The sequence below is a fragment of the Cetorhinus maximus genome, chromosome 16 (assembly GCF_964194155.1).
Source record: "Cetorhinus maximus chromosome 16, sCetMax3.hap1.1, whole genome shotgun sequence".
In the NCBI taxonomy this organism is placed as follows: Eukaryota; Metazoa; Chordata; class Chondrichthyes; order Lamniformes; family Cetorhinidae; genus Cetorhinus; species Cetorhinus maximus.
The window spans coordinates 43,406,762-43,434,675 of NC_135894.1; the positions used below are offsets into that span (position 1 = coordinate 43,406,762).

Genomic DNA, 27,914 nt, shown 5'->3' on the forward strand with positions numbered 1-27,914 from the left:
TAGACAATCCCCATACATACAAACATACAAATTAGGAACAGGCCCAACTAACCATTCAATAAGGTCATGGCTGATCCGATTGCAATCTCAATTCCACATTCCTGCCAACCCCTGATAACCTTTCACCTCCTTGCTTATCAAGAATCTATCTAGCTCTGCCTTAAAAAATATTCAAAGTCACTGCTTCCAACACCTTTTGAGGAAGAGAGCTCCAAAGACTCATGACCCTCAGAATAAATTCTCCTCATTTCTATTTTACATGGGCGACTGTGTACTTCTCAACCCCTAGTTCTAGATTATCCCACAAGAGGAAACATTCTTTCCACATCCACCTTGTCAAGACCCCTCAGGAACTTATACGTTTCAATAAAGTTGCCTCTTACTCTTCTAAACTCCTGCAGACACAAGCCTAGCCTTTCCTCATAAGACAACCTGCCAATTCCAGGTATTAGTCTAGTAGAACTTCTCTGAATTGCTTCCAATTCATTTACAACCTTCCTTACATAAGGAGACCAATACTGTACACAGTACTCCAGATGCGGTGTCATCAATGTCCTGTATAACTGAAGCACAACCTCCTTACTTCTGTATTGAATTCCCCTCGCAATAAATGATAACATTCTATTAGCTTTCCTAATTACTTGCTGCATACTAACCTTTAATGATTCTTACACTATGACATCCAAATCCCTCTGCATGAGAATTCTGCAATCTCTCATCATTTAGATAATAAGCTTCTTTTTTATTATTTCTGCCAAAATGGGCAATTTCACATTTTCCCACATTGTACTCCATTTGCCAGATCTTTGCCCACTCACTTAACCTATCTATGTCCCTTTGTAGCCTCCTTATGTCCTCTTCACAACTTACATTCTGACCTATCTTTGTGTCATCAGCAAATTTAGCGACCATACCTTTGGTCCCTTCATCCAAGTCATTTACATAAATTGTACAAAGTTGAGGCCCCAGCACTAATCCCAGTGACACACCACTCATTTGTTACATCTTGCCAACCAGAAAATGACTCATTTATGCCTAATGTTTCCTGTTAGCTAGCCAATCTTCTATCCATGCCAATATGTTATCCCTTACACCGTGTTCTTTTATTTTCCGCAATAACCTTTGATGTGGCACCTTATCAAATGCCTTCTAGAAATTTAAGTACAGTACATCCACCAGTTCTCCTTTATCCACAGTACACATGACTCCTTCAAAGATCTCTAATAAATTGGTTAAACATGATTTTCCTCTCACAAAACTTGTTAACTTTGCCTGATTACCTTGAATTTATCAAAGTGCCTTGCTATAACATATTTAAGAATAGCTTCTAATATTTTCTCTATGACAGATGTTAAGCTAACTGGCCTGTGGTTTCCTGCTTTTGTCTCCCTCCCTTTTTGTATAAAGGAGTTACATTAGCTATTTTACAATCAAATGGAGCCTTCCCCGAATCCAGGGAATTTTGGAAAATTAAAACCAATACATCAACTATCTCACTAGCCACTTCTTTTAAGATCCTAGGGTGAAGTCCATCAGACTCAGGGACTTGTCAGCCTGTAACAATTTGCTCAGAACCACTTGCCTAGTATTTGTAATTTTCCTGAGTTCTTCCCTCCCTTCCATTTCCTGATTTACAGCTATATCTCAGATGTTACTTGTGTCCTCTGTAGTGAAGACTGATGAAAAATACCTGTTCAATTCATCTGCCATCTCCTTATTTTCCATTATTAATTCCCCAGACTCAACTTGTACAGGACCAACGCACACTTTAACTCTTTTCTTTTAAAAATATCTATAGAAACTCTTACTGTCTTTCTATTTCTAGCTAGCTTTTTCTTGTACTCTTAATTTTTCCCTCCTTATTAATCTTCTAGTCATTCTTTTCTGTTTTTACATTCTGTCCAATCTACTGATTTGCCACCCACCTTTGAGCAATTATATGCTTTTTCTCTAAGTTTGACACTTCAGTTTTTTTAGTTAACCATGGATGGTTGAGTCCTCCCCTTGGAACTTTTCTTTCTTATTGGAATGTAACTATTCAGTGCATTCTGAAATATCCCCTTAAATGTTTGCCACTGCATCTCTATTGACCTACTCCTTAACCTCATTTGCCAGTTCACTTTGGCTAGCTCCACTTTCATGCCCCCATAATTGCCCTTCTTTAGGTTTAAGATCTTGAACCCATTCTTCCCTCCCTCAAACTGAATGTAAAATTCAATCATATTATGATCGCTGCTACTTTGGGGTGCCTTTAAAGTGAGGTCATTAGTTAATCCTATCTGGTTGCACCAATACCAGGTCTAGTATAATCTGCTCTCTGGTTGGCGCCAGGATGTGCTATTCTAAGAAACTATCCCAAAATCATTATATGAATTCCTCATCGTGGCTACCTTTGCCCATCTTATTTTTCCAGTCTATATGCAAGCTAAAATTCCCCATGATTATCGCCGTACCTTTCTGACAAGCTCCCATTATTTCTTCCTTTATAGCTCATCCTACCGTGTGGTTACTGTTAGGGGGCCTGGACACCATTCTCATAATTGACTTCTTGCCTTCATCATTCTTCATCTTGCTAATATCATCATTAATTAACAGAGCCACCCCGCCACCTTTTCTATCTTCCTGTCCTTTCTAAATGTCAAGTACCCATTCCATTTTCAGGTCCCAATCCATGCCGTCCCACAGCCATGTTTTTGTAATAGTCAACAGATCGCACTTATTTATTTCTATTTGCGCTCTCAGTTCATCTGTTTTGTTTCGAATGTTATGTGCATTCAGATATAGAGCCTTTAGTTTTGTCCTTTCATTACTTTTGTAACCTCTGGCCTTATCTGTTGATTTATCTTTAGATTTGTACTCTCTGTCCCTTCCTGTCACAGTGTTTATCATTTACCATATTAATGCCTTTCTCTCTTGCCTTGTCTCTACTCATTGATTTAGCACACCTTCCCAAAGTTGATCCCTTGCCATCACTATTTATTTTAAAACATAGAAACTAGGAGCAGGAGTAGGTAATTTGGCCCTTCGAGCCTGCTCCGCCATACAATATGATCATGGCTGATCCTCTATTTCAATGCCATATTTCCACTTTCTTTCCATACCCCTTGATGCCCCTAATATCCAAAATCTATCAATTTCTTTCTTGAATATACTTAGTGACCCGGTCTCCACAGCCTTCTGTGGCAGACAATTCCACAGGTTGACCACCCTCTGAGTGAAGAAGTTTTTCCTTATCTCCGTCCTAAATGGCCTGCTCGTATCCTGAGACTGTGGCCCCTGGTCCTAGACTCCCCAGCCAGGGGAACATCTTCCCTGCATCTAGTCTGTCTAGCCCTGTTAGAATTTTATACATTTCAATCAGATCCCCTCTCATTCTTCTGAACGTGAATGAATACAAGCCCAGTCGAACCAATCTCTCCTCATAGGACAGTCCTGCCATCCCCAGTATCAGGCTAGTGAACCTTCGCTGCATTCCCTCTATGGCAAGTATATCCTTTCTTAGGTAGGGAGACCAAAACTGCATGCAATACTCCAGGTGTGGTCTCACCTAGGCCTTGTATAACTGCAGTAAGACATCCCTACTTCTGAACTCAAATCCTCTTGCAGTGAAGGCCAGCAAACCATTTGCCTTCCTAATTGCTTGCTGCACCTGCCTGTTTACTTTCATTGACTGGTGTACAAGGACACCCAGATCCCTTTGTACATCCACATTTCCCAATATATCACCATTTAAATAATACTCTGCCTTTATGTTTTTCACACTGAAGCGTGTAACTTCACATTTATCCACGTTATACTGCATCTGCCATGTGTTTGCCCATGCACACAACTTGTCTAAATTGCCCTGAAGCCTTCTTGCATCCTCCTCACAACCCCACCCAGTTTTGTGTCATCAGCAAACTTGGAAATATTGCATTTGGTTTCTTCATCCAAGTCATTTATATACATCGTGAATAGCTGGGGCTCAAGCACTGATCCCTGTGGTACACCACTAGTCACTGCCTGCCATCCGGAAAAAGATCCATTTATTCCCACATTCTGTTTCCGGTCTGTCAAACAATTCTCAATCCATGCCAGTATATTACCCCTGATCCCATGTGCTTTAATTTTGCCCAGTAGCCTCTTATGTGGGACCTTACCAAAAGCCTTCTTGAAATCCAAATACACAAATCCACTGGTTCTCCCTTATCTATTCTACTAGTTACATCCTCAAAAAACTCCAGTAGATTAGTCAAGCATGATTTCCCTTTCATAAACACACACTGACTTTGTCTAATCCTGTTAATGCTTTCCAAGTACTCTGTTACCACATCTTTTATAATACACTCTAGCATTTTCCCCACTACTGATGTTAGATTAACTGGTCTGTAATTCTGTTTTTTCTCTCCCTCCTTTTTTAAATAGTGGGGTTACATTTGCCACCCTCCAATCTGTTGGAACTGCTCCAGAGTCTATAGAATTTTGGAAGATGATCAATATTTCCAGGGGCACTTCCTTTAGTACTCTGGGATGTAGATTATCAGGCCCTGGGGATTTTTCAACCTTTAACCCCATTAATTTCTCCTTTTTTACTAATACTGATTTTCTTCAATTCCTCCCTCTCACTAAACCCTTGGTTCCCTAGCATTTCTGAGAAATTATCTGTGTCCTCTTTTGTGAAGATAGAACTAAAATATGTGTTCAATTCTTCTGCCATTTCTTTGTTCCCCCTTATAATTTCCCCCGTTTCTGACTGTGAGGGACCTACAATTGTCCTTGCTAGTCTTTTTCTCTTCACATGTTTATAGAAGCTTTTACAGTCAGTTTTTATGTTCCCTGCAAGTCAATCTTTTTGTCCACTTTTGCTGAATTCTAAACTGCTCCCAATCATCAGGCTTGCTGCTTTTTCTGGCAATTTTATATGTCTCCTCTTTGGATCTAACACTATCCCTAATTTCTTTTGTAATCCATGGTTGAGCCACCTTTCCTGTTTTATTTTTGCGCCGGCAGGAATGAATAATTGTTGTAATTCATGCACATGTTCCTTAAATATTTGCCATTGCCTATCCATTGTAAACCCTTTTAGTTAAGGCTCCCCAATCCATCATTGCCAACTCTCGCCTCATACTCTCGTAGTTCCCTTTATTTAGATTCAGGACCCTAGCTTCGGATTCAACTTCTTCACTCTCCATCTTAATGGATGATTCTATTATTTTATGGTTGCTTTTCCACAAGGGACTCTGCACAACAAGGTTGTTAATTAATCCTTTCTCATTGCACAATGCCCAGTCTAGGATAGCCTGCTCTCTAGTTGGTTCCTCAACGAATTGGTCTAAAAGAACATCATGTATACACTACAGGAAATCCTCCTCCACAGTATTATTGCTAGTTTGGTTTGTCCAATCTATATGTAGATTAAAGTCACCCATGATTACAGTTGTACCCTTACTGCATGCATCTCTAATTTCCTGTTTAATGCCTTCCCTTACATCTCTGTTATTGTTTGGGGGCCTATAGACAACCCCCACCAACGTTTGCTGCCCCTTGATGTTTCTTATCTCCACCCAAACAGATTCCATATCATGATTTTCCGAGCCAATATCCTTCCTCACTATTGCATTGATTTCCTCCTTTATTACCAGTGCTACCCCATCTCCTTTCCCTATTTGTCTGTCCTTCCTAAATATTGAATACCCCTGCATGTTCAGTTCCCATCCTTGGTCATCCTGTAGCCATGTCTCCGTAATTGCAACTATATCATAACCATTTATATCTTTTTGCTCTGTTAATTCATGTACCTTATTGCGAATGCTCCGCGCATTAAGATACAATGCCTTTAGATTTGTCTTTTTAACCTTGTTAGTCATCTTAGCTTTATTTTGCACTATGATCCCATTTGTTTTCCACCCTTGTTTTTTCTGCCTTCCACTTTTGCTTCTTACTTTTCTGTCTTTCGTTTCTATCCTTGTTTCCCTCTCCTCTGTCTCCCTGCTCAGGTTCTCATCCTCCTGCCAAACCCTCTCTACTTCCCTAGTTGTACAGCTCGCGAGAACACTGGTCCCAGCAAGGTTCAGGTGTAGACCGTCCCAGTGGTTCAGCCCCCACTTTGCCCCATGAAATGGAACTCATTTCTCCCACATCAGTCTTTGAGCCACTCATTCATCTTTCTAATTTTATTTACCCTATGACAATTTGTACATGGCTCAGGTAATAAACCAGGGATTATTACTTTTGAGGTTCTACTTTTTAATTTAGTGCCTAGCTCCTTATACTCTTGATACAGAATCTCTTTCCTAGTTCTAACTACGCTGTTGGTACCTACATGGACCACAACAACTGGTTCCTCCCCTCTCACTGCAAGTTCCTCTCCAGCCCTGAGCAGCTATCCCAAACCCTGGTACTGGGTAGGCAACACAGCCTTCTGGATTCTCACTCTCGGCTGCAGAGAGTAATATCTATCCCCCTGAATATACTATCCCCACTACCACTACATCCTTTCTGCTCCCCCTCCTCCCCTTTGGAATGGCTTCCTGTACCATGGTGCCATGGCCAATCTGCTCATTCACCCTGCAGACTTCGCTTTCATCCACACAGGCCTGTTTGACAGCTGCAAAGTCGGAGGCTCCTTCGCTACTGTCTGCCTGGTCCCTTTACTTGCCTCACTCATGGTCACACCCTCCTGTCCCTCACTGCTTACCAAAACAGACGACCCTATTCTGAGAGGTGTGACCGTTTTCTGGTACAAAGTGTCCTGGTATTTCTCCCCCTCCCTCATGTTGCGCAGTATCTGCAGTTTGGCTTCCAGATCAATAATCCTGATCCGGAATTCCTCTAGCTGCTTACATTTTCTGCAGACACGTGGATTGTGTTGGCGTCCAGGAGCTCCCACATTTCACAGCTGCAACACAATCCTGATGTTGACAAGGACAATCATGGATCTCATAACCAACATCAATGCAAAAAACAAATGACCATTCAGTCTGATATTGGAATTTAAAAAAAAAAATTGAACAGATCAATCTAGCACTTAGATTGTGGTTTCAGTTTATTCTGATGATTTTGTTTGAATATCCCTAACTGAAATTACAAATATTTCATACTGATTTAGTTCTGAGTTGTATTTTGTCTTTTGAACTCTTATAGGAAACAAAGTTACATGATGTTTTGAACAATTATGGAATTACAAGTTTTGTCATTGGTTTCAACCTCTTGTGGTTATGGGTTATGCAAAAGTAACAATTTTTCTAGTAACCAATTGCATTTTTTTGTACCCAGCACTTACTTATAATAGTGTTCCCATAGGTTTCGATATCTTCCCTGGCCAGACATATCAAACACTGTGAAGGAGAGACTGGAGAAGAAATAGGAGGAAAAGCATTAAACAGATGTCTGACAAATTTGCAAACTAAAAATAATGCTCAATTCCCCAAACTAAGCTATGGAGATGTACACACAAGTGCATTTTCTGTATGTCCAAGTAGACCTAGAAATTAATGTTGGCAATATTAATGACAAATGCTTAACATACAAATTTAAACTAGGTTAGTGCTTTGCTTAAGTAGCAGATAGAGGGACAAGTAAGCATTCTTCTTTTAACATTGCTAGCAGGCACCTGATTTCACATACTCTCTCTACTGGTATAAATGCCACTTACCCAGGTTGAGAGAAAACAAGTATGCTAAAACTGTACTGAACACTGAACTATGGAACACCATAGCAATCAGAGTGCAGGGAGGATGTCACATGGACCTCCATGTGTGCATACCCAGTAGAACTTCAGTTACATCCCATTAGACCAAACTCTGATATCACAACCCTCACTGAATTAACTTTGAAACTCCATTAGATTGAGTGAAAGAGTTTACTTGTTGAGAAAGTGAAGGCTTCCTTAGAACAAACATGTTGGTATTGTGGTTTTTGGAATAACAAGGTTTGAGTGCTAAATCTAGCAAATGAAAATCATCCACATATAGAATTTGAGATATTGAGAGACATTAATATGCTGAGTTAATCTTATTTTATTAATTTTGTTCAGATTATTGATGCAACAATTGGTGAAGCTCTTATTTTCCTCCACAGCATGTTCTGTACTTGTCACAAATGGAAAAACATGCATATTTCAATAACTTGGCTAAAGTACATTGCTAAGCAACAATTTTGATTAATCCTATTTTGTAATCATCAGCATATAAACAATTATATTCACAAAAAAAACACAGAAGTTTATAAGAGTAACCATCCTATATTCCCATTAGTTTAACTGATCAGAAAGATGAAGTGAGAGTGACAGCCCTTGACATCAAGGCCGCATTTGACCGAGTGTGGCATTAAGGAGCCCGAGCAAAACTGGAGTCAATGGGAATTGGGAGGAAACTCTTCACTGGTTGGAGTCATACCCAGCACAAAGGAAGATGACTGTGGTTGTTGGAGGTCAATCACCCGCAGTGATGCCCTGGAACTGAGGAGTTCCTCAGGGTAGTATCCTAGGCCCAACCATCTTCAGCTGCTTCATCAATGACCTTCCTTCCATCATAAGGTCAGAAGTGAGGATGCTTGCTGATGATTGCATAATGTTCATCATCATTCGTAACTCCTCAGATATTGAAGCAGTCCATGTCCATGTCCATATGCAGCAAGATCTGGACAATATCCAGGTTTGGGCTGACAATTGGCAAGTAACATTCACGCCACACAAGTGCCAGGTAATGACCATCTCCAACGAGACAGAATCTAACAATCACCCCTTGACATTCAATGACATTACCACCCCTGAATCCCCCACTATCAACATCCTGGGAGTTACCATTGACCAGAAACAGAACTGGACTAGCCATATAAATACTGTGGCTACAAGAGCAGGTCAGAGGCTAGGAATCCTGCGGCGAGTAACTCACCTCCTACTTCCCAAAGCCTATCCACCATCTACAAGGCACAAGCCAGGAGTGTGATGGAATACTCTCCACTTGCCTGGATGAGTGCAGCTCCAAAAACACTCAAGAAACTTGACACCATCCAGGGCAAAGCAGCCCGCTTGATTGGCACATCTTCCACACACATTCACTCCCTCCACCACCAACAAACAGTAGCAGCAGTGTGCACCATCTACAAGCTGCACTGCAGAAACTCACTGATCCTGGACCTCAGGTGGGTACACTGCCACCAGCTGCTACCGTTCCTGTTGGCGTTGCCTGCATTGGATAGCTGGCGACCGCTAGTTGGAGAGCAACTCTCAGGGGATGAAATTTCCGTCCCCCAGGTCCTTAATCCTGGAGAAGGCCCGCCGCTGGCCACTTAAGTGCCTGATCATCATCAGATTGCCACTCTGCTCCTTCTTACTTACCCAAGTCAGGAGCGGCATATTTCTCGTCTGCTCTTCCGACCTGAGCCTGGTGAGAAATGTGCAACGTACTTGGTTCTCGATGCCTTCCAGTGCAGAGCAGCAGCAACAGGGCAAGTGAAGCAATGCACCCTCTTTATGACACTAGCTGCTGTAAACCGGGTAGATTTTAAGGTCCCTGTGTTTAACTACACTTTGAGAAGTCAGGTAGAAGGTTAGTGTATAAGGTAAGTGGGTAAGATGGGGTGGGGTTTGGTAGGATGGGTTGGGGGGGGGAGGGTGAGATGATGGGTCCGGGGTGGGTAGGACGGTTCAAGCAGGACAGAGGGAAAATCTTGGGAGTAGGATGGTGTGGTCAACCAGGTCAATGCATGCAGACAGGTCGAGAAGGATAGAGACGGCAAGTTTACCTTTGTCACAATTACACCGGATGTCATTTATGGCTTTGATAAGAGCTGTTTCAGTACTATGACAGGGGCGGAGATCTGACTGGAGGGATTCAAACATGGAGTCCCGGGAAAGATGGGGATGGATTTGGGAAGTGACAGAATGTTCAAGGGCTTTGGAGAGGAGAGGGAAGTTGGAGATAGGGTGGTAGTTTGCAAGGAAAGTGGGGCCAAAGGTTGTTTTTTTTGAGGAGAGGAGTGATAACAGCAGGTTTAAAAAGAAGAGAAAGAAAATACCATGGCCAGAAATTTCCCGTCGTTGGGGGTGGCGTTGTATGGGGGCGGGCGCGAACCCGATCGGCGCCCCTGATCAGGTCCGCACCGCCATTTTATGTGGGTGGGCAAATTAAGGCATGCCCATCGTGACGTGCACCTGGAAGCGGTGAGCGCTCCCTGTGCAGGTGGGAGGGGGGGTGGTTTCCCTGAGTGGTTCCCTGTGCTGAGATCTCCCTGAGGCATGGAGGTGCCTCAGGGAGATTTGTTTTAGTCTTAAATTTTTATATAAAGGATTTTTAAACTTTTAAAACATGTCCCCACATGTGACACTATCACATGATCTTGGACATGTCAAAGAATAAATGTATAAATTTTTATTAGATTTTAAAACAGTTCGTGAAACCTCATTCCACCCATGGATGAGATTTCATGAAAAATGTGAAGGCCGCCTGGGCTCTTCGCCTGCCGCCAACCTTAAGGTTGGATGGGCAGTTCATTAAATTGATTTAATTAGGTTTTAAATGGCCTTAATAGGCCTTTGACAATGCGGCGGGGGCGCAATATAAATGATGCGCGGTGACATTGGGACGCCTGCCCGACGTCACTGTGCGTCGGCGAGCGGGCCCTACCCCCCGCTTGCCGACGGGAAAAAACTGACCTAGAAGACATAACCACTAACAAAAAAAACAAATGTTGGAAAAACTCAGCATGTTTGGCAGCATCTGTGGCAAGAGAAACAGAGTAAACTTTTCAAGGCAAATATGACTCTTCTTCAGAACCACAACAATATTGGCTAGTGTGAGGACCAGGAGAGGAAACTGGGTAGTCAGCAGTTTAGAGAGAATATAACATTGTATATTTTTATATCGTACCTTTAATGTAATCAATGCCTCAAGGTGCTTCACTGGAACATTATAGAAAATATATTAGACTGAGGGAGTAGGGGGTGGGTACCATGGACAAGTTGAGCTCAGAGGGCATAAGGGGAGGTAGGAGAGAAACCAGAGAAAGATGCGAGCTCAGGGCTAGCTTTAGAGGAAGTTTGATCTGGGAGAGTAGGGGAAGGGAGGAACACAGCAGAGGCAGCTGATCGAATGGTCTCGATCTTAGTGACAAAGAAATCCATGTGCTCCTTGCATTTATATTTGGAGGTGAGGGTGGAGGAGACAGGAGGGGTTTGCAATTGAGAAAGCTAGCCATGTGTTATCTTTGCATTTCAGTGTGATCCTGGAATAATGAGCACTTTTTCTTAGAACCTGATATTCCTTTATGTGGTAATGCCAAATCTGGTGATGGATGGCTAACAATCAACATATTAAGACTGTGTCCCTTGGACTTAAGGGAGCGGAGATGAGGGCTGGACCAGAGGAATGGCCAGGTCTAGAGAGAATAAATGATTGTTTTTGTGGGGGGCTGGCAAAGGTGGAAATGAGATCGCAATTGAGCAAATCAGTTGTTACAGAGATGTTGTGGTGAACGGAGGACCAAAGGCTAAATAGTTATCTGAAAACCACCAAGGTTCCAACACTACAAAAGTTTGGTCACCATTTACTTATCCAAAAGTTACAGATCTATTTCTTCCTATCTATCAGACCAAACCAAACTGTGCAATGTGTAATGAAAACAAAATAGTACCCAGATGTCTTGAAATTCTCAATGCTGAATCCAATGGTTGGAACAATGTCTTGTACTTGAGCCTGTAAAACAATGACACAGATCAGCACAGAATATTACTCTGCCAGGAGATGTTTTCTTGTTAGAGTACAGGTCAAACCTGCAGTCATGCTTTACATTTTACATTTTTTGTATATTGTATTCCAAGTAATTTAAATTCATACCCTTAAAAACAATCTCATTACAAGGCAAAACTACAATAGGTATTCTAATATTTTGTTTCTCTAGTTGTATTCTATTCTAGTCCATTTAAAATAATATATTTTCTATAATGTTCCAGTGAAGCACCTTGGGGCATTGATTACATTAAAAGGTACTATATAAATATACAATGTTATATTTATTAGAACAGTGACAGCACTTCAAAATTACTTCATTCGCTGTAAGGCACCTTGGAATGCCCTGAGATGCTATTTAAATACAAGACTGCCTTTCTTCATATGACAAGGATGCTGCACAATTGGGATGCTGGCAAAATCAGAATATAGTTCCAATAAATAATTTCAGGTCAGCAAATAACTGAAGTTGAGAAATGTGAATTTGGTGTCCAGCACTCCCTCTTCAGACTCAAGCACAGTATTGACTCAAAAAAATAAACAATGTTAGATCATTAGGCCAATAATTCTCCCAGGGCCCTGAAATTATGCCATGGGACAATAGCAAATTAATGTTGCAGTGGCATTAATATGCTTAAAGTAAATGGTTTAATATGACTGCTAAAATAGCACAATGAGGAATATCAGATGACTGCATCAGTTATCATATCATGGTGCAATTTCAGGGCCTAGATTTTATCTTAATTTCTTAACTAACAACCATTTAAAAGGACAGTAAGCTTTATTTTAAAGAAAAATATAGGTATAAGTACAGGGGAGGCAATGGCATAGTGGTATTGTCGCTGGATCATTAATCCAGAGACCCATGGTAATTGTCTGGAGACCTGGGTTCGAATCCTGCCATGACAGATGGTGGAATTTGAATTCAATGAAAATCTGGAATTAAAAGCATTGTCGATTGTTGAAAATCCCATCTGGTTCACTAATGCCCTGAAGGGAAGGAAATCTGTCATCCTTACACGTAACTCCAGACCCGCTACAATGCTAGCAAACTGCTACAAAGTCACCTGGCATCGACCTAGGTGCTGGAAACGACAACAGCAATCTCAGCCTGTCGACCCTGCAAAGTCCTCCTTTCTAACATCTGGGGGCTAGTGCCAAAATTGGGAGAGCTGTCTCACAGACTAGTCAAGCCTGACATAGTCATCCTCACGGAATCATGCCTTACACATAATGTCCCAGGCTATACCATCACCATCCCTGGATATGTTCTGTCCCACCGGCAGGACAAACCCAGCAGAGGTGGTGACACAGTGGTATACAGTCGGGAGGGAGTTGCCCTGGGAGTCCTCAACATCGATTCTGGACCCCATGAAGTCTCATGGCATCAGGCAAAACATTCTAGTCCAATAATATATTTTCTATAATGCTCCAGTGAAGCATCTTGGGGCATTGATTACATTAATGGTAAATATACAATGGTGTATTTATTAGAACAGTGACTGCGCTTCAAAAGGGCAAGGAAACCTCCGGCTGATTACCACCTACCGCCCTCCTGCTGATTACCACCTACTGCCCTCCATGTTGAACATCACTTGGAGGAAGCACTGAGGGTGGCAAGGGCACAGAATGTACTCTGGGTGGGGGACTTCAACATCCATCACCAAGAGTGGCTTGGTAGCGCCACTACTGACCAAGATGGCCGAGTCCTAAATGACATAGCTGCTAGACTGGGTCTGCAGCAGGTGGTGAGGGAACCAGCAAGAGGGAAAAACATATTGATCTCATCTTCACCAACCTGCCTGCCGCAGATGCATCTGTCCATGACAGTATTGGTAGGAGTGACCACTGCACAGTCAGTCATTGTGGAGACGAAGTCTCGCCTTCACATTGAGGATACCCTCCACCATGCTAAATGGGATAGATTTCGAACAGATCTAGCAACTCAAGGCTGGGCATCCATGAGGCGCTGTGGGCCATCAGCAGCAGCAGAATTGTACTTGAGCACAATCTATAATCTCATGGCCTGGCATATCCCTCAACATTACCATCAAGCCAGGGGATCAAACCTGGTTCAATGAAGTGTGCAGGAGGGCATGCCAGGAGCAGCGCCAGGCATACCTAAAAATGAGGCGTCAACCTGGTGAAGCTATAAAACAGGACTACTTGTGTGCCAAACAGCATAAGCAGCAAGTGATAGACAGAGCTATGCAGTCCCACAACCAACAGATCAGATGTAAGCTCTGCAGTCCTGCCACATCCAGTCGTGAATGGTGGCGGACAATTAAACAACTCACTGGAGGAGGAGGCTCCACAAATATCCCCATCCTCAATGATGGAGCAGCCCAGTACAGCAGTGCAAAGGTAAGGCTGAAGCATTCACAACAATCTTCAGCCAGAAGTGCCAAGTGGAAGATCCATCTTGGCCTCCTCCGGAAGACCCCAGCATCACAGATGCCAGTCTTCAGCCAAATCGATTTACTCCATGTGATATCAAGAAACGGATGAAGGCACTGAATACCCCAAAGGCTATGGCCCTGACAATATTCCGGCAATAGTACTGAAGACTTGTGCTCCAGAGCTTGCCACGCCCCTAGCCAAGCTGTTCCAGTACAGCAACAACACTGGCATCTACCCAGCTATGTGGAAAATTGCCCAGGTACGTCCTGTACACAAAAAGCAGGACAAATCCAACCCGGCCAAATACCGCCCCATCAGTCTACGCTCGATCATCAGTAAAGGTATTGGAAGGGGTCATCTACAGTACTATCAAGTGGCACTTGCTTAGCAATAACCTGCTCACTGATGCCCAGTTTGGGTTCCACCAGGGCCACTCAGCTCCTGACCTCATTACAGCCTTGGTTCAAACATGAACAAAAGAGCAGAACTTCCGAGGTGAGGTGAGAGTAACTGCCCTTGACATCAAGGCAGCATTTGACCGAGTGTGGCATCAAGGAGCCCTAACAGAACTGGAGTCAATGGGAAACGGGGAAAACTCTCTGCTGGTTGGAGTCATGCCTAGCACAAAGGAAGATGGGTTGTGGTTGTTGGAGGTTAGTCATCTTAGCTCCAGGACATCACTGCAGGAGTTCCTCAGAGTAGTGTCTTAGGCCCAACCACCTTCAGCTGCTTCTTCAATGGTCTTCCTTCCATCATAAGATCAGAAGTGGGGATGTTCGCTGATGATTGCACAATGTTCAGCACCATTTGCAACTCGTCAGATACTGAAGTCGTCCATGTCCAAATGCAGCAAGACCTGGACAATATCCAGGCTTGGGCTGACAAGTGGCAAGTAACGTTCTCACTACACAAGAGTCAGGCAATGACCATCTCCACCAAGAGAGAATCCAAAAGTCTCCCCTTGATGTTCAATGGAATTACCATCACTGAATCCACCACTATCAACATCTCAGGGGTTACCATTGACCAGAAACTGAACTGGACGAGCTATATAAATAATGTGGCGACAAGAGCAGGTCAGAGGCTAGGAATCGTGCGACGTGTAACTCACCTCCTGACTCCTCAAGGCCTGTCCACGATCTACAAGGCACAAGTCACGAATGTGATGGAATACTTCCCCACTTGCCTGGATGAGTGCAGCTCCCCAAAAACTCGAGAAAGTTGACATCATCTAGGACACAGCAGCCCGCTTGATTGGCACCACATTCACAAACATTCACTCCCTCTGCCACCAATGCACAGTCGTAGCAGTGTACACCATCTACAAGATGCATTGCAGGAATTCACCAAGGTTCCTTCGACAGCACCTTACAAACCCACCACCACTACCATCTAGAAGGACTAGAGCAGCAGATAGATGGGAACACCACCACCTGGAAGTTCCCCTCCAAGTCACTTACCATCCTGACTTGGAAATATATTGTCGTTCCTTCACTGTCGCTGGGTCAAAATCTTGGAACTCCCTTCCTAACAGCACTGTGGGTGTACCTACACCACATGGACTGCAGCGGTTCAAGAAGGCAGCTCACCACCACCTTCTCAAGGGCAATTAGGGATGGGCAATAAATGTTGGCCCAGCCAGCGAGCCCACATCCCATGAAATACTAAAAAACAATGTATCATCACCCCTCTGGAGAGTACTTGTAAAGGTTATTTGTAACTATAACGCTTCTATTAGTTAACACTGGCAGCATGTCTATCAAAATCGATTGAAGATATTAAAAGGTTGATTTCTGACCTTTGAAGACTGAAAGGAATGAAAATAAAATCTGTCTAGTGTTTTACTATTCTCCAGAAGTGTTTTAATGATGAGTTTGCCATGCAGTATATACTTGATTCCACTCTTCCCATTGTTCTCCCCAAAAGAATATTTGTTATTTCCATTGAACCTTCCATTGAACCATCAACCCCCTCAATATCCTTCCCATTAAAATTTGCCATTATTACTATCTAAATCTCTATTGATATTTCCTTTGGAAAATAAGACTATGGTGAGCGGATGGAAAAGCACTTTTTTTATACCAGGAAAATTAGCTGGATTCTCCTGTGAATTGCTACTCAATTTGGGAGACAAAATGGTTCTTTATAGCCACCACAGAACTGTTATTCAAAAAAACCTGCAACCGAAAAATCCTCCCAAAAGATTTTGTGACTCCTGTTTAAAGCCTACCAATTCATCATAACAAATGTCATCGTATATGAGGGTGATACATATACTTCAGCTTGAGCTACTGAAGGATGGTGTTACTTTGCCTGCATATCTAATCCTTTAGCACTTTTGCAAGTTCAGGCAGGACTTCAGGTGCAAATTTTACTCAGCTCTGCTCAAAGTGCTACTTAGCACGGGATTTTCCAAAGGGTGCAAAAATATATAATTAAGCAATTAAATGGATATCAAGGATGTAACTAGAGGCCCTTCAAATTTCTTCCCACTTACACGTACCTACTCACCAAGATCTACAGAGCTAGAAGTTCTTACTTAGACTTATCTGACTGACAGCTTCACAAGGCTGCACTTGCCCTCAAAAAGCTTTGAGAAAATATGTCGACTGAGGGCTGAAGGTCTACAGCCACTTCAATCAGCAGAAGAGTAAGGTGTATGTGCCACCGCATTCTTTGAGGCTGCATCAGATGAGCCATATTAGTCAGGCAACCAATCACTTGATCAGGAAGGTTACTGATGCTCTATTCAGGAGGTATGCACAAGTCATATTCTGTTTAAGGGAGTCAGACAAACAAATGAAAGAGCAAGGAAGAGAAAGAGAAAATCAGTTCCAAAGATTGGCAGGGTTCCCTAGGTGCAAGGGGGAACTGCTGGAACGCACCAGCCGCCCAATGACAATCCCTCTGGTTTTATGAACAGGGAAAGTTCTATTAATGCCCTTATAATTTGCAATGACAATCACCTTTGCTTGCAAGTGATTGCCACAGATTACTGCTGTGATTCTCTTATCATGTGATAATCTGCCATACATGTCCTCACTGATGCATTAGTGAGTCAGGGAGCCTTTATTGTTGCTGACATCCCCAAAGCTACTTCAGACATCCTTGCAGAAATGTGCTGCCCTCCTTTAACTGGAAGCAGTCTTTTAAAAGGTTGCAGTAGAACTGAATTTCTCTCCATCCCAGCAGCAGTGACCATATCAAGAATGACATTTCTGCTGCCACCTTTTAGATTTAATTAAGAGGCCTAGGAGGAAATTGTAGCAGATTAGCAGCAAATTCACGAGTGGGCTGTATTCCCAGCTGCTGGCAGAAGAATTCAACACAAATGAGTCTCATAGAAAGAAGTCATATTTTTAAAATATAATTGCGTCTGTCATTGGATACAAGAGGGTTCTAGATAGAGTGTTGAGGTGTGTGGAGGCTAAAATTATGGTCTAAAGTTATTAATAAGGGCAGTGGGTTGCAAAGTGCCCAGGAAAACGATGATACGCTATTCCTCAAACTTGCAACGAGCTTCAGTGGACAGTGTAGAAGGCTTAAAGGCAGCAAGGTCAGAATAGTGGTGGAAGCTTAGAAAACTTACTGCAGTAAACATACCCACTGCTTACAATGCACACATTCTCTGTAAACATATGTATTGAAAAAGAACATTCACTGGCAGATCTGCTATGCCTAATTAAAAACTGAGCAACAATTACCACAGCTATAACCACGTTAAGGCAGAAGTTACAAATCACATTGCGAGCTAGAAGTTCAGACTTGCACTGAGGCATCCTCTCATTTTTAAGCCAGCTAAATAGTTTTTAATCTCTCAGTCATTCTGATACCATCCCTACCTGTTGCTCTTTCATCTTGTTTTAACAAAATTAGATGTCATACCTCAAATGGAATAGATTCTGCATTGAAATTCAAATAGACTTGTACACTATACATCTTTGGTGTAGGACAGGATAAATTTATATTATGCCACTCATTATAATTGGGTTGTTACAACTGAATTTCCACTGGAAAGTAAAGAAATGAGTTTACCCTAAATTGTCAGTTGGAACGTAAAGCCACAGAATTTCAGTATCATAAATCTGAATTGAAAATACAAAGAAACATTCCTCCCCTTCTTCAAAATAGGGCCATGGGATCTTTTAAACACAACTAAGAGGGCAGACCAAGCCCTGTTATGATATTTCATTTGAAAAACTGCACTTCCAACATTGCAGCACCTCTTCAGGAGCATCAGCCTGGAGTGGGACTTGAATCCATAACCTTCTGACTCAAAGGCAAGAGTGTTACCACTGAAACACGGTCGATGGCAGATTATGACACAGCCAATGGTAAAGGCTGAGTTGCTCAAATCGCAGGGGGAAGCTTGAAACAACTGCCATAATCCATTTTTGCAATTTGCATGTTTCGAGATGCAGGCTTTGAATTCAGTAGTAATAAGACTGAGTCTCAGGAGGTTTTTCATAAAACTAAATTAAGCATTTATTAACCTAACAACAAATTAAACATATACACATGGCTACAAATTCCTACTATATGTAGAAGAAGTAAGTTACAGACCGGTACTAAAATGGTTTGTAAAATAAAAGCAAAATACTGCAGGTGCTGGAAATCTGAAACGAAAACAGAAAATGCTGTAAAAACTCAGCTGGTCTGACAGCATTTGGGGAGAGAGAACAGAGTTGAAGTTACAGACTAGAAACGTCAACTCTGTTTCTCTCTCCACAGATGCTGTCAGACCTGCTGAGTTTTTCCAGCATTTTCTGTTTTTGTTTGTGACTAAAATGGTTTCATTTTACATGGCATACACCAGTCAAACACCTTAAAAAAATACTTACATTTGAAGGTTTTAGACAGTTAATTATAGTTGTTTTCCCACTATTGTCCAGCCCCAGACACAACACATGAACCTCCTTCTTCTTTAGGCCAAGCCAGCCAGCCAGTTTGTCAAATAGCCCCATGGTTCCAACTTCAGCTGATCTAATTACAATCAAAAAACAAGAAGGGTTGAAGTTTATAAGGGTTTCAGAATAAATCATACCTTTGTTAGGCACAAAATACTTTTTAAACAAGTTCAGTTTCCAATCATAAAAAGGAAATAAATAGCAGGTTTAAATGAAGAGTTATTGTATCATTGTAACAACGGTGGTTTAATGGATTACTGAGGAGTAGCCGGACATTGCAGTAGAAGCTGGTTTAATTGCATGAGCAGACTACAATCATGGATCATGCTGCAAGAGCTTGAAATAATGCTATACTTGAAATACATCTCTTCCTTTAGAATGTGTTTTGATCATTTTTGAAAATTCGTTCACGGGATGTGGGTATCACTGGCTAGGCCAGCGTTTATTGCCCATCCTTAATTGTCCTTGTTCAGAGGGCAGTTAAGAGTCAACCACATTGCTGAAGGTCTGGAGTCACATGTAGGCCAGACCAGGTAAGGGTGGCAGATTTCCTTCCCTCAAGGACACTAGTGAACCAGATGGGTTTTTACCCCAATCGGCAATGGTTTTGTGGTCGTCAGACTTTTAATTCCAGATTTTTAATGAATTCAAATTTCACCATCTGCCATGGTGGGATTTGAATACCCTGGGTTTCTGAAATACTAGTCCAGTGACAATACCACTATGTACCTTCCCTTGTAGGTTCTTATTTTAATATTTTAATAAAATACAATTGAATCAGATGCACTTCAACAAAAAAATTAAATATGAATTTTTACATTAAAGCAACAAAAATAATTAGTTATTTCTTCCTTTACAAAGGACAGCCTCAGCACTGGGTTATCGGAAAGCCATACATAACACAAACAATTTAAGGGTACAGTTGTACTACAATTTCTGCTCTGAAATCTGGGATTTGTAAATTGTGATGTCATACTCATGCTACACTGCTAAGTGCAGGTCATATTGAGTTCAGAGTTCTGTTCTCCATGTGAATACTCTTTATAGTTGGGAGAGTGAGACGGTAGAAAGTTATCGCATAACGTTAAAAGGATCGGGAGAACTGAATGGTACATGGGTTAGACACTAGTCTTTCAGCATTTGGACCAAGGTTCAACTTCAGGCCCAGACTGATGGAATGAACATCTACTGACTGTGGGATGCTAAGTTAAATGAGCTTGGACAGTCTCAAACCAATTTCTAGTTAGCGTGAACTGGCTGCATAAGATTGTGACATTAGCTGGCCATTTACTTAGAAAGCCCTCAGCTGTTGTGAAATTAAAAAGGCATACCATGCCAGCAAAGTAAAGTGTGCTTTTTTAGATTAGGGCTGAGAGCTATTCTTCAGAAAACGGAGAGAGAGAGAAATGCCTCTTCAAAAATACAGAATTAAAATGATCATAGGAGCAATCCAGAAAATGAGATTGGGTGATGGCTAAATCCATCTTCTTTTTACAGATTTGTTCCTATCAACCAGAAGAATCACACAGGGCTGAAACACGTGGACTCTGCATCCAGGTGTCCTTTAGCTCATCTGGTAATTCCTGATGCTGATGCAGCATGTCTCAAATGGAAAATGTTCCATTCACCAGCACCTTGATTAGGACAATGTAAGATTGGGCCAGAGAGAATGAAAAGGGCTGCGTGACACTTTTAAAGCTATGTTTTACACTAAGCTGGAGCTACAAAACACCAGTAGAAACCCCAAGCAATGCAAAACTGCCTCACAGGTTGTCTTGCACATCTCATTTTAGTGTACCCAGGAGCCAAATCACTGACCTATGTCTCAAATTATAGTGCTACTGTGTCACTTTTAATAAGTGAAAATCAGAAGAATAACTGCATCCTTTAAAAGTTCACAGTTCCCAATTAATCCCAAACTACATCGTAAATATAGCTACATCAGAAAATGGTTTGGCTTTAAGCACCTGTTGAACAGTGGTGCTATAAATGTTTTGCTGCAATACAAAGGAACAGTTTTTCTTGTTGAATTGAGCACTATAAGCAATTCATAAATTAAAATCGGATTTCCTAAATTGTTAATGACCACATTTTTATCTGTTGGAAAAAACATCCATGACCAAGCTGGTAACCACCTCATGTCCTCTTCCCATATCAGGTTTTATTTATGATACATAACAACTATTGTCCTATATTAAGGAAGTACAACAACACAAGTCACTGTGAAGTAAAATATATCACCTTATCTTTCTTATAAAGTGCAACCATTAAAGGCTACTTGGGAATGAAATTACAGAATAACAAAGTGCAGCTTTCCCCATGAAATTACACACCAACAAGGAAAGGATGTTTTAGAAACATATCCCAAAAGGAAACTAAGGGAAACTTAATAAATTTCAACCTTTCTTCATATCAGACTGAAACACCATATCTATAATTTCTTCATGCTTTTACTATGAGCATTCCAATAACTAAATTGTAAATTACGGTGTGTAAGTCCATCAATGGTATTAAACCAGAAATGCAAGTATATCACACATGTCACTAAAGCTAATATAAGAATTGAGAAATTTAAGGATATTCTTGTGAAAGCTCTGCCTTACTTTGTAGCATGGATGCACGAAACAGTGACCAGGATTTTCCATTTATTGGGCAGGCTCGGCGGGAGCAGTCACAGAGCCGGCCACTGCCCGCGATCGGCTCCGCAACACGATTTCACGCGGGCAGGCCAATTAAGGCGCACCCCGCGTGGTTCGCAAGTGGTAGTACTACCTGTGCAGGTGGGGGGAGGAGGGAGAGCCAAGCCTAGCGCGCATGCATGCGAAAGAGCGCTTCAATTTCATTCAGGCATGGAGCTGCCTCAGGAAGACTGAAGCGCTTTTCAAAAAAATTAAGAGCAGAATAATTCAATGAAACATGTCCCCTCATGTGACTATGTCACATGAGATGGGACATGTTTTTAAGTTCAACTGAAACTTTTTATTTAATTTGTAATATCTTCAGGAAACCTCATCCCGCTCATGGATGAGGTTTCCTGAAAAATGTAAAGGCCGCTTGGCTTTTTCACCTGCCCGCCAACTATAAGGTTGGACAGGCAATGTAAAATTCAGGTTAATTACCTGGTTAATGGCCTTTATAGACCTTTCAATTATCATCGGGTGCACAGCTGACTGCAGCGTACACCCGTCAAACGAAATATCACGTGACGACGTTGGGACGCATGCCCGACGTTATCGCGCGTCATTTTACGTTCCGGTGTGTCGGGCGCGTGCCTACATGTCGAATGTGAAATTCTGCCCCGTATTACAAATTGATTATATAAAAATATAAAATTGAGATCTTTCAAGCAAAACCGTACTACTGAGTACCACTGCTGTACAATAAATATATTTTATGTGGTCTTTACCAGATTATATAACATACAGTGCTTAGGCATCACTGAAATTGAAAATTAAATATTAAAAATTGAAAGTGATATGAAGTAGCATGTGTATTTTTCTCTAATGTCACATTATATTGTAGCAAAACACTGCAGGAATAGCATTTGCAAACTTACAGAAATTATCTTTTACAAATAGTGGGATTAACAGTATCATGTAGAAGTACATTCACTTAGGAACATACACCTCCTGTTCCCCATGATGCATATTCAGTACCTGCTAACTGATCATTGGTCACTTTTATTTGCCAGATTGCTGCATGCCCACAACTTGTACAATGAAGTACACTTTAAACTATTAACAAAACACAGTCACCCAGGTATTTTGCATGTATACACTTGTATGACAGTGATCTGAGGAGAGCTTCTTCAGATGCTGCTGTTCCATATGTAGTGAATTGCAAAACCTGACTCATCATAAGCAGTTCTGACAACCTTTGACTCAGGAGTAGTACAGTAAGGAAAATTTATTATTTCTTTAAAATATCTGTGGAATCTGTTTGCAAGAATGTTTGGAAATTACTTTTAAGAGTTTGCATCAATTGTAAAGGAATCAATTGTAATTTTCTTGAATAATAAGAAATGTGACCTGGTGACCCTTGACCTTGAAGCAGCATCAACAGGAATGCTGTTAAGACCAGAAGTGATGTGGCTGGCACATAAAAAGGAGAGCTGCAGTTAAAGACGAGCTGCAGCAGAGGGGAGAACAGAGAAAGCACATTTACAAGGAGCTATGTGTGTTAAACAGGACAGAAAGCTGAAGACAAGATTAGAGCAAAGATTGTGAATTGGACAATTTTACACTGCTGCTTTAGTTTTGCCAGAGCCGAATAGGCTATTTAAAGGCGTTTACTAACAAGATTGAATGAAAGAGTCACTAGGAAATCTGTGCCATCAAAACTGTTGTTAGCCTAGATAAGGAAGTTATGCATGTCTGTGTCATTCGGGTGATAACCATCTCCCAGGACTTTGGATGGAATATGGCTGCCGGTGGACATGAATCAAGGGCAGTATCTATTGAGTAGTAAAGTGAGATATCCTAGGAGCTGAGGCCAAGTTAGAGAACTTTGTAACCACAAATGGTGCTACATATCTGCAGAAAGTGAAGCGGGTGCTTGTGAAAAGTAATATTTCGGTATTGACTATTTAAAGTGAAATTTACCTTTTTATTTGAAATATCATTTGGCTGTTAATTCATGTGTAATTTTCTTCGCTTTTGATTAGTGTTAAAGTAAAAGTTACAAAAAGTGAAATCTTGTGGGTATTTTCTTCATTTTGGTGCCATTCGATTAATATTAGTTTACGATTCCTCCACGGGGATCGTAACACAACTTCTTTATATCAGCCATAGCCAACAGGCCATCAGGTGCTAGATTAGCTTGCAGTGCACTGATTCAAAATTCCAACCTCAAAATACAAAGGTAATATAAAATCATGAAATCAGCAAAAGTGAACATAATATGAATCAACATTAATCTTTGCGCAGAACAGTAATTTACTGGAATCAGTTTTACCAGTTTTGGAGTTAGATGAGGTAGTCAAATGATTTTCCTCTTTCCTCCCACTTATCCAGTAACACTAAATTCCAGAATGAGAAGGTAAACCTTCACCCATTTCTCTGTCATTGATGCTCTGAGTTGCTTATCAGACAGTGCGTAACAGCTTCCTTTGACTTACACAGAGGGGTGCAATGTGTTTGAAGTAACAATTCTAAATTAAAGCTTTTATTTGCCTTATATCTGCCTGAATTTCTATAAATATTTTTAAAAGAGGACTGGTTTTGTTCAAAAACTTTTATTGCTGAAAATTTTTATATACATAAACAGCCTATACATGTTCAACAGAAAATATTGGAAATGTTTAGCAGATCTGGCAGCATCTGTGGAAAGAGAACCAGGGGTAATGTTTCAGGCCAATGAACTTTCATTAGAAAATGTTACAAATGTAACAGGTTTTAAGGAACAACTAAGGTAGGGAAAGGATAAAAGTGCCTATGACAGAATGGAAGGCAGGACAAATAAAATGGCAAAAGGGATGATGATGCAAGGCAAAGGGAGATGGTAATGGGACAAGTAAAGAAACAAAAGATGAATCTACAGGAGGTGTTAATGGAAAATAACAGAATCATCAACAACACCTGCGTTGGAAAAAAAGGGATAAAGGTTATGATCTGAAATTTTTGAATTCAATGTTGAGTCTAGAAGGCTACAAAGTGCCTATCCAAAAGGTAAGGTGCTGCTCCTCAAACATTTGTTGAGCTTCATTGGTTCCGTGTAGGTGGGATTTGACAGAGACGTCAGAGTGGGAATGAGGTCCTAAATATACCTTCCAGGTGAAACAGCGAGTTACTTGTACTTCTTTCAATTTAGTATACTAGATTCACTCCTCATGACATTGTCTCTATGTTGTGGAGGTCAAATGCAGTTTGGTGACAGCTTTGTGGAACACCTTCATTTAGCCTGCTAGTGTGATCCTGAGCTTCAGGCTGCCTGTCATTTTAATTCTCACCCCTCACTGATTTCAGCTTCCCACACTGTTCCAATGAAGCTCAATGCAAGCTTATGGAACTGTACCTTAATTTTTGATTAGACATATCAAAGCCTTCCAGGCATTGAGTTCAACAATTCAGATCATGACTTCTGTTGACCTCTATTTTTCAGACAGCAGCTGTTGGTAAAGATTTTATTCTCATTTAAAGTTCCTCAAAAACCATGACCATCTCCTATTGCCTTGCAGTATCATTCCTTTTGTCATTTAATCTCTCCTGTCTTCCATTTTATCTATTACAGGCCTTCCCCTTTGGTCTTTCTCCACAGTCTTGCAAACCCTTTCCCTGCCTCTGTAGTTGCTTACAACCTGCCCATTAACCATTTTCCAGTTCTGGTGAAAGGTAATCAACCTGAAATATTAACTCTGTTTCTCTCTCCACAGTTGCTGCCTGCCCTACTAAGTATTTCCTGCAGTTTCAGTTTTTATAACAGATTTCCAGCATCAACAGCATTTTGCTTTTCGATTTATGTTCAGTTTTTTAAATGCATCCCATCTTTTCTTAGGTTTTGTATTGGAACTTGATTTGATTTTTTTTCTATGAGAGGAGAGCAGGTTTTGCTGTTGAATTGAATGAAACTCTCTCCCATTTTAAATTTCACAGTAAAACCCATAAAATCAGTAATAGCCATTGAGAAGCTTGCTGAACTCAGTAATAGCTTTAAAAGGAGACATAGAGCTGAACCTGTCATATTCATACTTTGATATCATGGCACTTGTGCACTAATGTAAAAAATTAACATAGTATTTGCATTACTTTTCAGTATATTCAATTAGTGTTCATCTCAGTTACAGATACATATTTATATATCTAAATTATATTACATTAGACCTAAGATAAAAGCAAAATACTGCAGAGCTGGAGATCCAAAATAAAAACAAAGTGCTGGAAAAACTCAGCAGGTCTGGCAGCATCTGTGGGGGGAGAGAAAAACAGAGTTAATGTTTCAAGTCAATGCGACTTTTTTTAAAGTGTCATATCGGACTCGAAATGTTAACTTTGTTTTTCTCTCCATAGATGCCTCCAGACCTTGAGTTTTTCCAGCACTTTCTGTTTATATTATATTAGACCTGTTGCTAATTCTACTGTATTACCAGGAATGTATCTGTCACTGTACAAGCCAAAAATCTGCAGCCCTCCCAGCATACTTCGACTGTAACTTTTGCAGGAGTCTGCAGAAGAACTGCAAATTAGACCAGGTCTTTGATCTTAAAACCTCCGAAGCCCTTACAGGTTCAGGGGTAGAAGAGGGGGACAAGGCCTCCCAACATCAGGAGTGCCCGCATCCTGAGTGGTTGGCATGTCACCATTAGCAAAATATGGTTTGAGCTATTGTACAGGGTTGGTGAGGGCTGCATGTGGGACCAGCTGGATCTCCAGCCCTGAAATGTAGTACAAGGAAATTTCAGCCTCCTTATAAAGGTGTGAAAAATATATCATCTTCCCTGGTCCCCACAGTGATATATTCCCATTGATCTAATATGCGTAACAATTGATGTAATTAAAATGTGCATTCATTTGTTGTCTGACTGAATTAACAATTGACCATTGTGGGTCGAAGCAGATAGGACCCCAAATTTTGTTGTAATGCATTCATGATACAAATTGCAAGGATTTTTAAGTAATTTAAAAAAAAATGTTTTGCAGCCAGTAGGAATGGCCATTTTGTGGTTACTGGCCAATTTATACTGCATAGAAAGCATATTAGACGATCTTTGGAAAAATCCCACTCTTCCGTGGAGTAAGTTTTCATCTACAAATGGGAAGCCTGGCTGGACAAAGACAGAAAATATGACATGGCCATTAACATTGCATAACAAATATCTCAAAAAACGAGGTTGACTGGATAACTCATTCAAGAATTTCTCATTTAGAAGTTGTCAACCTGGCAAGTAGAAATATTTAGTATTTAAGTAACTGCCAATGATGATTTATCCTATTTACATCATTTTTGTCGCTGCTATCAATATCATTAAAAGGTAACAACCATTATCACAACTACTGTCATTATAGTAATTATACAGCATATTTTTATATGGCATGGTCATATGAAAAGTGGAATTTTTGAGAAACAACAGCAACATAGCTTTAAAATAATAAAATATTACAAGGTGCTTCAGAAGAACATTATAATGTAAAATTTGACACTGAGCCACATAAAAAGATATTGGGGTAGAAGACCAAAAGGACTTTAAGGGGAGGCGGTGGCATAGTGGTATTGTTACTGGGTTGGTATTCTAGAGAATTCCACAGTAACGCTCTGGGGTCCCGGGTTTGAATTCCACCACAGCAGATGGTGAGATCTGAATTCAATAAAAATCTGGAATTAAAAGTCTGATGATGACCATGAAACTATTGCCAATTGTCATAAAAACCCTGTTACTCTGATGGAAATGTAATGAGTTTCCATCACACTTATGGCAATTCTGATGGAGCAGAAACAGCTCAGAGAAATTTCCTTGCCACCAAGCAGAGAGGCAAATGGTGCAGTGATAATGTCACTGTCCAGAGGCCCAGGCTAAAGCTCTAGGGACATGAGGTCAATTCCCACCATAGCAGCTGGTAGAATTTAAATTCAATTAAAAATCTGGAATTTTTAAAATCAGTAATCTGGATGGGTTCACTAATGTCCTTTAGGGAAGGAAATGTGCCATCCTTACCTGGCCTGGTCTACATGTGACTCCAGACCACAGCAATGTGGTTGACTCTTAAATGCCCTCTGAACAAGGGCAATTAGGGATGGGCCTAGCCAGCAATGCCCACATTCCATGAGCGAATTTAAAAAAGGCAAATTTCAAGGAGTGTCTTAAAGGAGGAGAGGGAGGTAGTGAGGTTTGGGGAGGGAATTCTGGAAATTAGGGCCCAGTTAGATAGTGATTAAAATTAGGGGTGCTCAATGTCTCTTTAGGGTT

General features: G+C 41.0%; 1 protein-coding gene across 1 annotated transcript in view; it reads right to left on the reverse strand.

Annotated features, from left to right (window-relative positions):
* Nucleotides 1-27,914, reverse strand: part of arl6 (ARF like GTPase 6) — a 66,481-nt gene that overhangs the window by 32,447 nt on the left and 6,120 nt on the right. The window contains exons 2-4 of the mRNA XM_078559783.1: nucleotides 18,950-19,091; nucleotides 11,614-11,675; nucleotides 7,262-7,330 (exon numbers count right to left, since the gene is read on the reverse strand). Of these exons, the coding sequence (XP_078415909.1) occupies nucleotides 7,262-7,330; nucleotides 11,614-11,675; nucleotides 18,950-19,072 (254 nt within the window). The 5' untranslated portion in view covers nucleotides 19,073-19,091. The remainder of the gene's footprint in view (nucleotides 1-7,261; nucleotides 7,331-11,613; nucleotides 11,676-18,949; nucleotides 19,092-27,914) is intronic.